This window comes from Garra rufa, chromosome 9, assembly GCF_049309525.1.
Source record: "Garra rufa chromosome 9, GarRuf1.0, whole genome shotgun sequence".
NCBI classification, from domain to species: Eukaryota; Metazoa; Chordata; class Actinopteri; order Cypriniformes; family Cyprinidae; genus Garra; species Garra rufa.
This window is the reverse complement of record NC_133369.1, coordinates 14270081-14283257: the sequence shown is the minus strand read 5'-3', so window position 1 is coordinate 14283257 and position 13177 is coordinate 14270081. Positions and strand designations below refer to the sequence as shown.

Genomic DNA, 13177 nt, shown 5'->3' with positions numbered 1-13177 from the left:
TCGTTGTTTATAAAAAGCAATAGGCTATTTTACCTAGCCAAAAAAGTGTCGGCTTGTGTCATTTATGTTTAAAAGATTAATAAAATAAAGATTAATAAAAAATAAAATATATTAATAAAAGTAATAAAAGTTTCACACTTTGTGAACAATGCCACTGAACTGAACGAAACTTGTATATTTTGCTGATTATTAGTCAGACCAGGAAAAACATTTGGAGTACTATAGACTGCCAAAAGTTAAAACAAATCAAGGAGATGAGTGCAAAAAACTGTCTGAGGAACAAAAGGCATTTGTGGTTGAACAAACTGCACCAAGATTTATATATATAGGGGCTCATCTCCAGGGGCTCATCTCCTGCTTACAATTGCATTTACAACACAATTAACTATACAAACTTGTGCAACCAACTCCTACACTGCATGTACTTCTGTGTAAAAGGCTGCGTGACGTGCGCGTTGCAGTTAAATACACAGACGCGCACGGGCATGGATATCTGCATGCATAGTCTTCATTTAAAATTGCGTTGCTTTTAGAAGCGTCAATTCAGTTGTTGCATATAGTTTAATGTCTTTATTTCGGGATTATCAAAGTAAATTATAACTCAAATTTGAGATTTTACTGGGGCACAGCAGATTTTCACTGGGGCACGTGCCCCAGTAAAAAGGGTCTTGCAAAGCCCCTGCCCTGAAGCAAACCCGGTGGCTTCATAGTTGCATCCATGTTAGCACGTCTCGTTTGATGTGGTAATTTCACTGTAGGCATACACACAGGTTCGAAGACTCATTCTCGCCCCCTACAGTACAATTCGGCTAGGTACACATCTGCGCTAAAATATCAACGTGAAAGTCACCATATCTTGCGTAGTATATAGACCCAGCTCCCAACCCAACTTTGAGAATAGATTAACGGCGATATTTTTTTATCGCCCGATAAGAGTCTCACGTTAACGCAGCACGTTAACGCCGATAACGGCCCACCACTTATATATGATATATATATATACTTGATATAAATATCAATGTATCAAAACTTTTTTTAAACTAATTTTTGATTAGTAATATGCATTGTTAAGAACTTAATTTGGACAACTTTAAAGGCGATTTTCTCTATATTTTTATTTTATTTGCTCCCTCTGATTCCAGATTTTCAACCTGTTGTATCTCGGCCAAATATTGTCCTATCCTAACAAACCATACATTATTGGAAAACGTATTCATTCAGATGTATATTTGTGTAAACTGACCTTATGACTGCTTTTGTGGTCCAGGATCACATTTTATCTTTCCAATCTGATGTGGTCATTTTCAATATGTCCACCCATGTAAGGGGATTATGAAAAAAGTAACTATAAATTCTATTTGTAAAAGTAGCATTAAAAAACAACAACAACATTCAATTATTTATTTGACAGACCTTCTGTGTTAGCCTTTTTTTTTTTTTGCTCAGTCATAGTGTAATTGCTGATTTTAAGTCAAAATGTCACCTCTGTTAGTGTCCACCCTGTTTAGCTAGAAAACAGGGTGAACACATTTAGTAAATGAACACATTAATGTGTACACAACCACCCTACAATGATAAAAATCCACCCAGTGGTATCTTTCCATCTTTTAAAGTCTTTTCAAAATCAGGTTATTCTCAGCTTCTTGTCAGCGTGAGGACACTGAGACAGAGGCCGCTCCCACCATAGATGATTGACTTGAGCGCCTTACCTTAGACCCGCCCTCACCATGCTGAAACAGTCCGACTCCAATCGCCATTGTGTGGACTCAGACAAGAGTCAACAAGAATTTCTCTGATTGAGGTGTTCTGTTGTTGGATGTAATAATGAACAAAGCAGTCGTCATTTACTCCCGACATCTGAGCCGCTGAAGACGCAGAGAATTAACATTACTTTCGTTTTTGAAAGGAAAGCGCAGATCCCAATCTACATATGCGTTTATGTTTGTGTGAATCATTCGTGATGCAGCTTCACTCACAGCAGAAGTGAGTGTAAGGGGTTTTTATGCATCTTTGCAAATGGCCTTTCTTAATAATGTGCTTGTTAGCAAGTTTTGCAGCTAAACATGGCTAAATTTGGCTAAAATAAATATTCGTCATTCCACTGCAGAGGGGAGGGGCGAGCAGAGCTCATTAGCATTTAAAGGAACAGGCAATAGAAAAGCTAGCTATAAAAAGGGCTGATTTTATAAGGTAAAAAGAGTGTTTTTCACACTACCATTGACAAATTTTAACCAAAGTATGTTATAGACTTCTCATTAAGACCCTAAAAAAAAACTTGTGGAAAATGGGCATTCGATGACCCCTGTAAGATAATACATTAAAATAAAATGGTAAGACACACCAATTTGCAATATCAAACAGCAAAATGAACTGTTTTGTACAGCTAAAAATTGTTGGATGTGACCGGAAGTCAGACCCATACAATTTACAAATGGTCATGCCCACTCTTACAGGAAAAAAAGTTGGATACATAAAATTGATTCGGAAAAAAAAATCAGGGTAAGACGTTCACAAGACAGTGGTAATGTGACCCTCTTAAAACAAATACATACATACATACATAAAGTTGTTGAATTCAGTCCTGATAAAAATGCCCCTCTAAAACATAAAAGTGCCCAAAACTGACAAAAAAAGGTTTTAAACTTTAATGTTTTAAGAGAAATCCTGTCAGCACGACAGCCGAAGTGCATTAATGCTTCTTTAATGGACCTGCTGAGTACCCAAACACACACACACACACACATGCGCAAGAACCAAAAAGCATTTTATATAATACAATATATATGGCGTATATGAACCTCAGTGCTGCTATATTCAGAAGCTGAGACTAAAGCAACCATTACACAGCAAGCGTGGACCCCTGGGCCGCCTGACAAACAGTACATCTGTTACCAGATGGGACTTGACTATTGCATAACATGCAACCCTTCATGCATGAAATGCCAAGACTGAGCAAATGCTTGCTGTTATGTACTATTAAACACTAGCTAGCTTTTAGCTCTGTTTCAGACTATATACTGTAAATGTGTTCATATGATTTCTCTGAGGTGCATAAAATCTTTGAACAGTGTTTATATACATTTTATTTAATGAACATGGTCCAAAAATCTTGATTACAGAGACAAACGCATGTGAAAACCATAAAGTCAGGTGGGATGCGCATAGCTGCAGAAGACAGTATGTAATGTATAATTCAGTCAGAGTTTATTTTCCTCTCTCCCTCTAAGTGGGTCAGGCTGTGGGAGGGTTGGTCGGTCGGGGCGTTGCTGAGGCAGATGGGGATTATGACATCACATTCTCAGAGCTGGAATATTCCACCGGTCCGGACAATGTGTCTGACCTTGAATATCACAAATGATAACACACATATTCCAGAGACAGCTTTATGATGCTGACCGAACATCTTAACAGTACAAACAGATCCAATTAAGTCTTGTATTGCTGATTATGTTCAGAGACCCCATCTTTACCATGATACGATGAGCATGTGTTTTGACAGTAGAAGATTCTGAAAGTAAAATAAAAATTGAAGAGATAACTAAAAAATGTTTATTACAGCTAAAACTATTTAAAAAGGCATGAGCATGCATGAGTGGAAAACAGAAATCATTGTAAAATGTGACTTTTATTCAGTTTTTCAATGTTATCGGTATCTGTGACTCTCATGGCTTCATGTTCCTTAATGATCATAGCATGCAGAAGTTTATTTCAGCACCACCATCATCATCATCTTCACTGTATCAATAAACATGATCATTTTATATATTTATCAAGAGATAAGAAATACTTTAATAGTCATTCCCCTGGTGAAATTGCTTTAGAATAAATGGTGAATGTTTTTCTCTTAGTCAATGCTCTTCTCAGTAACACAGTCTTGCTAAAGATAAAAGATGGTTTGTTTGCCAATTTGGATATTTAAAAAATTTCAGCGTTTCCATGACGACCAACCCACATCTCTTAAAAGCGCTCTCTTCGAGCCTCAGCACATACTGAATATCTCTGCTCTACATTCCCAGTGGCAATTAATTCCTTACCCAGATGACTCAAATTTTTGTCTTTAGAAAATATAAGATCAGTGTATAAGGTCTTGAAAGATTATTCACAATTAAGCCTGTGATTATCAGGTAAACAGAATGGCAACAGATGGCTAAATAGAATGTGGAGAGTGAAAACCAAAGGTTGCATAAATTTGATTATTCTGAAATATTGAGATATCACCCATTTCTGGTGAGGTCCAGTGTTTAAAGCACAGACACAAGACTTTGATGAAGAAAAAAAAAAAACAGGTAGGGAAAAAGGCAAAAAAGCAAAACCAAAAATGAACGGAATTTTGTTATCTAAAATTTTCCTGGACAAAATCATTCAAGTGTTATAAATACTGACAGAAAAAAACACCTAGTTTTTTCTTTCATCAAGCACGCAGTAAGAACAGTCACAATAACTCATAAAACAAAAGGGACGATTCTTTGTGCTGTGTTCAGTTCAGTACAAAAAGGAAACTCATACAAACCAAAAAAATCCCAAAGATGGCTGATGGACTAAAAAAAAAAACCCTGAAGAGGTGAAGACAGCAGTGTGGAGCGCAGGACAAAACCAGGTAAGATGTAATATGAGCAGTTGTTTGGCTGTTGCTTTGAATGTCCGGTGCGCTGTATCAATGTTACGAAAGTTTGACAGCAATCTTCTGCTCTTTTTTCATCATTCTCTGTGCCTCTTTCTCCATTTTCTTCCTCTGCTGCTCTATGGCACGCCTCTCTCTCTCAGCCAGCTTCTGCTGCCTGTGTTCCCAACAAAGAAAGATGGTAAGCTTACAGAGATATTGTATGTATAGATTAGTAATCTGCTTTATTGTATGCAGGCAGTTTTGCACATGTGAATTTGAGAAAATTAAAAACATGGAAAAATTCATAAATGTTCTAATATGAAAAGGTACGCGACAGCTCAAAAGGACAGTCAACCCAAAAATGAAAATTGTATTTTTTTCTACTGAACACAAAAGAAGATATTTTGAAGAATGTTGATAACAAAGCAACATACAGTAGTTATTTGTCAATGGGAACTGAAACTGTTTAGTCACCAATGTTCTTTAAAGTATCTTTTTTATGTACCACAGAACAAAGAATTGCAAAAAGGTTTGGAATGACGTGAGGGTGAGTAAATGATGATACAATTTTCATTTTTGGGTGACCTATCCTTTTACTCAAGATCTGGCACTATGCAGTGTGGGTTGGAAACATCTATGCTTGTACACTGACACCTAGTGAGCAAAACACTTTTCAGTCAAACTAAAATTTATTCAGACACCTTCAACATTTCTTACATTATCAGTTTATTTACTATAGTTTAGAAAATGGTAATAAAATATGACAAGAACTAGGAGTTCTTAAACTGTGTCAGAACAAATTCATATTTATAATGTTAGATAATAGAAAGGTATGTAATGGATTACAATCAACCCAAAAATTCAGACAACTGTTAGTATGAAAATATTTACACAACTACCAATACTTTGTTGACCAATTACCAAGCAAAGCTTAATTTTGTCCAGTCTGTGGTGTAAAAAGTTTGCATTAGCAATTAAAGAAAAAACACTTAAGTAAAACATGGTCAGGTTAAAGTGTCTGAATAATTTTTGCCATCTTTACTTACATAAATTAACTACAGTGTCCTGCACCCATTAGTAAAAAAAATATTAAAAATTATATCTGGTGTCTGAATATCTTTTGGTTTGACTGTATACAGACAGACAGATATATTTTATATTGTGATTTAATGTTGAAGTTATCAAGGGAAACAAACAGAACCAGAAATATTTTTCTGTTGTACAGGATCACCTCATAGACAGCTAGTAAAGGTAGCTTACCTCAGCACTTCCTCTGCCTCCCAGGATGCATCTGCTTCGTCCTCCCAGGCATTGCTGTTCTCCTGCCAGGTGTCCAGGTCCCCCAGCTCTGCCTGCAGCACACAGAGACATTTGATTTCTGATCATCATATCATTTGGCACATTACAATGATATGATTTAGGGTTCCGAAGAAGTTCCAAGGATTTAGGAGACCATTTCCAAACCTCTCAGACCATATTTAACATAAATGGTTCATAGAGCATTATTTTCAGCTTTATATTTGGTATACCATCATCTGTGCCCTCGAGAAACTATTCACATGGGATTTTTTTTGCATGACCATAACGCATTACAATTTTTAGTTTTATATAACCTATTCCCTTTGTGCATCACTGCCATGTTACTGTGAATAAAACAAGAGCATAGAAGCACATGAATTAACAGACATCTACTTGCACAAAAGTTAGCTTTTCTCATGGTAGTACCTATAATATCAAGGCCTAATGTCCAATTTAACACATCCTCTGTGGCGGCAGAGAAACCATGGGTTGATGGCATAAAATTTGCCAAGTTAAAGGGTTTATTAAAAAAAAGACAGATAATGTAAAAAATAAAATAAATTTGGGCAGTTGGGGCAGTACGCCAAATTTTAGATTTTCAAACTTAGGTTTTTTGACACATACTCAGTGGTGGCCAAGAAACCAAACCATATAATGAGCTGATATGAAAGTTCGCACAAGAAACCATATATATATATATATATATATATATATATATATATATACAGTAGTCAACATTTGAAGTGGATCAAAAAAGTTAATCAAAGTTGTCCAAAGACAAGAACAACGGGTATTGTTTCAGTTTTAGGACAACTTTGATGAAAGGTGTTGATCCACTTCAAATGTTGACTACTGTATATATATATATATATATATATATATATATATATATATATTAAGGTCCTTGAGGCTATGTAATACAGTGCTAAGAATATTGTGAGAAGAACCCAAAATGCTTATAATCTGCATTTTGATTTTGCATAATAAAAAAAGTGCACCTTAAATTCATTCTGTTGTATTTTGACTTTGACTTCTAGTACAATACATTTATTTTCATTAAATGATTAATTTTCTATTATAAAAATACTAAATAGGGGCAAAAGCCTGGAAACACAAATACTTTTCTATGCACATTTTTCTTTTTTCCATACTTAAATCAAATTCCATACTTTTCCAAAGCCCATAGGAACCCTGTTATTTGGAGTTGGAGGATGCCTAGTCTCGCGTAGCCAGACCTTCAGACTGACGGCTGAAGGTCTGGAATTCATGGAAGCTTTAGTTGGCCAAGGCCCGCCCATAAGACCGTTTGATCGACATGTCAAACAACCAATCACAGTTCGTTTCGTTCAGTGTCACGTTTCGGGGCGTGGAGATGCTCCCACAACAACAGACTGGCGTGCAACAAGTCAGTCATTGAAATAACCAGCATTGAAAGATAACGAAGAAGAGGGAGAACAAGCAGTAAGTCAGTAATTTGTTCGCGAAGTGGCAAATGTGTATAACAACAATGGCGTCTGCATAAGCACCTTTTAGCAAAACGCTGAATTAATCAGTCTGCGCTTTGTTTCCCGGCGGACCGAATATAAACGCGACACTCGCGTCTCCTGGAAATCCGGTCAAATTCAACGAATCAGATGACGAGTTCGACATTCCTGAAGTGTATCATATGCATCAGACGTTTAGCCAACGTTTCGTGGGCGTGACGTCTGAGGCTGAGACTAGAGGATGCCCAACAAACCTTTTGCGTTGATTTCAATGTTCTAGTGTTAATTGGCCTCACAATAATTGTGTGAATATTATTGCTACACTGTGTCACTCACAGAGGGCTGGATGAAGGACATGTCCTGAGTGGCGGCTAGTCGGCTGGAGAAACCTGAGGAGCTGTCTGGCATAGAGAAATTCAGAGGTTCCCTTTTCTTCAAGACAATCTGGAAAAAAAGCACACAAAATGGAATTAATATTTTTAAGATAGATAGATAGAGGTAGGGAACATTGATCCTGGAGAGCCGGTGAGCCTGCAAAGATTAGCTTCAACCCTGAAAAAAAAAAAACAACCTGTGTCCTGAAGACCTTGATTAGCTTGTTCAGGTGTGGTTGATTAGGGTTGGAGCACCAGGGACACCAGCTCTCCAGGATCAACATTCCCCACCCCTGCCCTAAATAATAACAGCAGTATGTTGTTTAACCATGCAAAGCCACATGTCCTATTCATCATGTTTACATTTTTGTCTGCTTGACAGGACCATACAAAGTTGTGTATCTTGTATTAAAGCAGTTAAACTTAGGTGCTTTAAAGGTTGTATCAGCGATTTCTAGCCTGAAACATAAAGTGTCAATTTCAGCTGACCTTTCTTCACGATCCGCTTGCTGCCTGCCCCATAAATTGTCTGTGAAAAAAACGCGTCTCTCTGGTCAGCCTAGGGTCCGAGATATGCCAAAAAAACAATCGGCACTACCAACCTTTCCACAGATAAACAAACAGTGTTCCAACCAATCAGCGTCAGGGGTTTGGTGTTGTGGACTTTCGCTCCGCCTCCCTCACATCCCTGCACCAGTAGGAAAGTCCACAACACGAACCCCCTGACGCTGATTGGTTATCTGTGGAAAGGTTGGTAGTGCCGATTGTTTTTTTGGCATATCTCGGACCCTAGGCTGACCAGAGAGACGCGTTTTTTTCACAGACAATTTATGGGGCAGGCAGCGAGCGGATCGTGAAGAAAGGTCAGCTGAATTTGACACTTTATGTTTCAGGCTAGAAATCGCTGATACAACCTTTAAGTACAATTCATTCATACTGACCACTGGATGTTCAACATGGCATCTAATGGCAAAGAACTCTCTGAGGATTTGAGAAATAGAATGGTTGCTCTCCACAAAGATGGCCAAGGCTATTAGAGGTTCAGTACCACTCTGAAACCGAGTTACACTACAGTGGTCAGGGTCATACAGAAGTTTGCCAAGATGGGTTCGATTTGGAACAGGCCTCGCAAGGGTTGATCAATGAAGTTAAGCACTCGTTCTGTGCATCAGGTGCAGAACCTGGCTTCAAAAAACAGACGCATAAGTGCTGCCAGCATTGCTTTAAAGATTGCAAAGAAGAAGGTCAGCTTGTCAGTGCTCAGACCATATGCCGCACACCGCAACAAGTCGGTTTGCATAGGCATAGTCCCAGAAGAAAGTGTCATCTAAAGCTGGCTCACAAGAAAGCCCACAAACAGTTTGCTGAAGACAACCTGTCCTCAGATGGTGTCCAGCATGTGTGGCGATGCCCTGGTGAGGAGTACCAAGAAAATCTTGCCTACAGTCAAGCATGGTGGTGGTAGCATCATGGTCTGGGGATGCATGAGTGCTGCTGGTACTGGGGAGCTGCAGTTCATTGAGGGAAACATGGATTCTATTATGTACTGTACATTCTGAAGCAGAGCATGCCTTCCCTTCAGAAACTAGGTCAAATGGCAGTTTTCCAACATGATAACGATCCCAAACACACCACAAAGAGGACAACTGCCTTACTGAGAAAGCAGAAGATGAAGGTGATGGAGTGGCCAAGTATGTCTCCAGACCTGAACCCTATTAAGCACTTGTGGGGCATCCTCAAGCGTAAGGTGGAGAAGCACCATGTGTCTAACGTCCAGCAGCTCCGTGAAGAGTGGAAGAGGATCCCAACAACAACCTATGGAGCTCTGGTCAACTCCATGCCCAGGATGATTAAAGCCCCGTTCACTTCTGTCGCTGCATGTCGCCAGAGGCTGGCGATGAGGTCGCTAGTGGGCGTTCTTATTACTGGTTGCTTAGTAACGTCATTTAACAGACGTTTTTTATCCAAAGCAACTTTAGAAACAAAGACAAGCATGTTACAATTCATTTTAATGCAGTTAATATTATTTTTAATATGGTACGTTTATTTGCTGTCTAATCATTTATGATTTTGTCTGTTGTCATACATTTAACACATTTTGGTTTTGATTTTTTAAGAGGTAATATCTAATTTTACATCCTATTAGTTCATTAAAAACCTACGTGGAATCCCCACGATATTGGCCACCCCTTTCCATGCCTCATTTTTTAAATTTATGTTCCTGTATGTGCTAACGACAGGAATTAATTTCTCCTCTGCTGGAGCTGAAAGAAGAATGATCACATGAGCACTATCATCTTCTTTCCTATTGGCTGTCGCTCCCGAAAGTCGCTCTTCATTTGCATAAAGTTTAGAGATTCTGAACTTTGTCGCGTCGCTCGACACGCCCACATCCGGTCGCCAACGGTCGCTGATGGCCGCTGTCGCTCTCGTCGCCGGAAATCGCCAGCTCTCCATTGAAATGAATGGGATCGCGTCGCTGTGTCGCGTGTAGTGTGAATGGGGCTTAAGGCAGTGCCAGATAACAATGGTGCTAACACGATATATTGACACTTTGGGCAAGTTCACTTAGGGTGTACTCACTTTTGTTGCCAGCTATTTTGACAATAATGGCTGTATGTTGAGTAATTTTCAGAGGACAATAAATCTATATTGCTATACAAGCTGCACATTGACTACTTTAAAATATATCCAAGTTTCATTTCTACAGTATTGTCCCTTGATGGTTGCTTAAATGTGAGGGGTGTACTCACTTTTGTGACATTCTGCAGACAGACAGACAGACAGGCAGCAGATGTAACCCCCCGAATAATGAACCTACTTTTTGTGTTTTCCTGATGGTGGGAGCCATGTCTTTGAAGTAGTCTGGCTCTTCCTCTTCAGCTTCATTCTGTGGAGGTGGAACTATCCCGTTACCACCTTCAATTTTGATACTCGTGGGACCATCTTCATCCCATGAGCTCCACTCCTCAATCTCTGGCTGAATTCAATAATACAACAAACATTCACTTATTTCATCAAGCAAAGGTCATTCATAGTAATCTGTCCAGTTTAGTTCTGAGTGACTGTGCTTTACTTTTGTCATTCTCATAAGAGTGGCTGGTGCATTACCTTTTTTTTGAAGGACCTCCATGACACTAATTATTCTGACATGCTTGGCTTCAAAAAGCTCTTTCATTTCATACAGAGAGAAATGCTTCAGCAACATACACAACTAAACTGTGACTTACATCAGTATCATACATCAGTCCATATTTATTCGCACACATAATCAGTATAATATAAATAATGTACACTACCAGTCAAACATTTTTGGACAGTAAGATTTTTATTGTTTTTTTTTTAAGTCTCTTCTGCTCATCAAGCCTGCATTTATTTGATCAAAAATAGAGCAAAAGCAGCAATATTGTTAAATATTTGTACTGTTTTAAATCACTGCTTTCTAGTTGAATATATTTTAACATCTGAAAATTCAGTCTTCAGTGTCACATGATCCTTTAGAAATCATTCTAATATGCTGATTTGCTGTTCAAGAAACATATATTATTATTATCAATGTTTAAAACAGTTGTGTACATTTTTTCAGGACTCTTTGATGAATAGAAAGACCCAAAGATCAGCATTTTTATTTTTGGGGGGTAAAGAAATGATAGAAATTAATATTTTATTTAGCAAGGATGCTTTAAATTTATCAAAAGTGATGATACAGACATTTATAATGTTACAAAAGATTTGTATTTCAGATAAATGCTGTTCTTCTAAACTTTCTATTCATCAAAGAAACCTGGAAAAATATAATAATAACAATAACAAACAAATGTTTTTTTGAGCAGCAAATTAAAATATTAAAATGATTTCTGAAGGATCATGTGACTGGAGTAATACTATTTTAAATAGTAAACATGTGTCTAAATGTACTGTTTTGCTGTACTTTGAATTAAATAAATGCAGGGTTGGTGAGCAGAAGACTTTTTAAAAAAACATTACAAATTTACTGTCAGTTTTTTTGTGTGATAAATTGTTAGTTTAAAAGAACAGAATAAATTTAAAATGTTTTGTAACAATGTATTTTTATTTTGAAAATGTATTATATGAAATTTCCCTAAACTTTCTCTATGCCAAATATTTTTTCTTATGACCCATTTCTAAACCAATCACCATGGCAAATATTCCAATATTCAGGAGACAGCCTCCAGTATGATGCATTCTCTAACCTGTTTTGGTGCAGAGGAATAGTCAACTGTGGTCGGGAGGGTGATCTGATCCCCACTCAGCTTGCGTGACCTTCCAGTCCTACATCAACAAAAGACAACAGTCAAAACAAAGTGTACCACGGCATTACGCCTGTAAGGGACACACATTCCTCTGGATCCTCCTATGTCAACAGGCTTCAGACTGACTATCTAAAAAATGAATATGCAATATATTGTATGCAATATACACTCACCTGCAAATCAGTCTTTTCAAGAATGACAGAATAGATGCCAAGCAGGTGCATATTTTAAAAAGGCGAAACTGTGTGATGGCCATGTTATGTGTGATATCTAAAGAGAAAAACAATACAGGGGAAAAGGGTGTGGGTTAATTCATAATTTCAAAACAGAAACATCAAACCTCAAAATTTAAGACAAACAACGTCAGCAATTCAGACATGTAGATTAGGTGCTGTAATAATCCAAGCAAAGTCATTGGACGGTAATGTTGTTTGATAATTTGCAATCCATACATTTATAAAATGCTTTTTTGGTTCAACCAATTTGCCATATTGACCTTTACCAGCAACAATCAAGGAAGCAAATGTACTACAATAGCAATTGCTAATGTTAGCTACAAGCAAAGCCAGCTAACTTAAACATCTATGTGGCCTAATGAGGTTACTTCGCTTGAGTTTACATTCACAGAGCTTGTCTGCGTAACGTTATATGCGTTATGAAACGGTGAATATCCATCTAGTTACTCACCGGTCAGGTCAATTAAATAGAGTTGATGTGGGTTGAATCATAGCACGGGGCTAGCAGACTGAGGCAATTACAACGCTTGGTCTATACAGATGGGACGAAACAGGGAGATTAGTGTGTTTTGGCAAAGAAAGCGTTCAGGAGAGCAGAACCATCATGAATAGCAGCTGTCAAGGTGGTCATTCTCATCCATATTACTCTGATGCAAGCAGCCATCGTCCCTTCATTGTACCACCTCACATCAACAGGGAACTGGAGTCTGTGGGTTGCCAGGTTGTCCGCGTAAAATAAATTTCCTGGGTTAAAACCATAGACTGTAAAAACGTGAATGTAATTTTTGGTTCATGCAAAAGACATAAATACGCTATTTGTGTTTATGGACAATTATAATGGACAAAACAAAAACATCCGTTCATGTATGTATCTTGTTCTCTGTGTGTGCCAAATAGACCAGAGATA

General features: G+C 37.9%; 1 protein-coding gene across 1 annotated transcript; it reads right to left on the bottom strand.

The window, feature by feature from the left end:
• Positions 1 to 3065: 3065 nt before the first annotated feature.
• ebag9 (estrogen receptor binding site associated antigen 9) lies at positions 3066 to 12959 on the bottom strand. Its single transcript, XM_073847435.1, has 7 exons — positions 12722 to 12959; positions 12208 to 12304; positions 11975 to 12053; positions 10582 to 10740; positions 7723 to 7830; positions 5864 to 5955; positions 3066 to 4778 (listed from the first exon to the last, which is right to left on the bottom strand). The coding sequence occupies exons 2-7, from the start codon at positions 12288 to 12290 to the stop codon at positions 4661 to 4663; spliced, it is 639 nt and encodes a 212-aa protein (XP_073703536.1). The 5' UTR covers positions 12291 to 12304; positions 12722 to 12959; the 3' UTR covers positions 3066 to 4660.
• Positions 12960 to 13177: the final 218 nt, after the last annotated feature.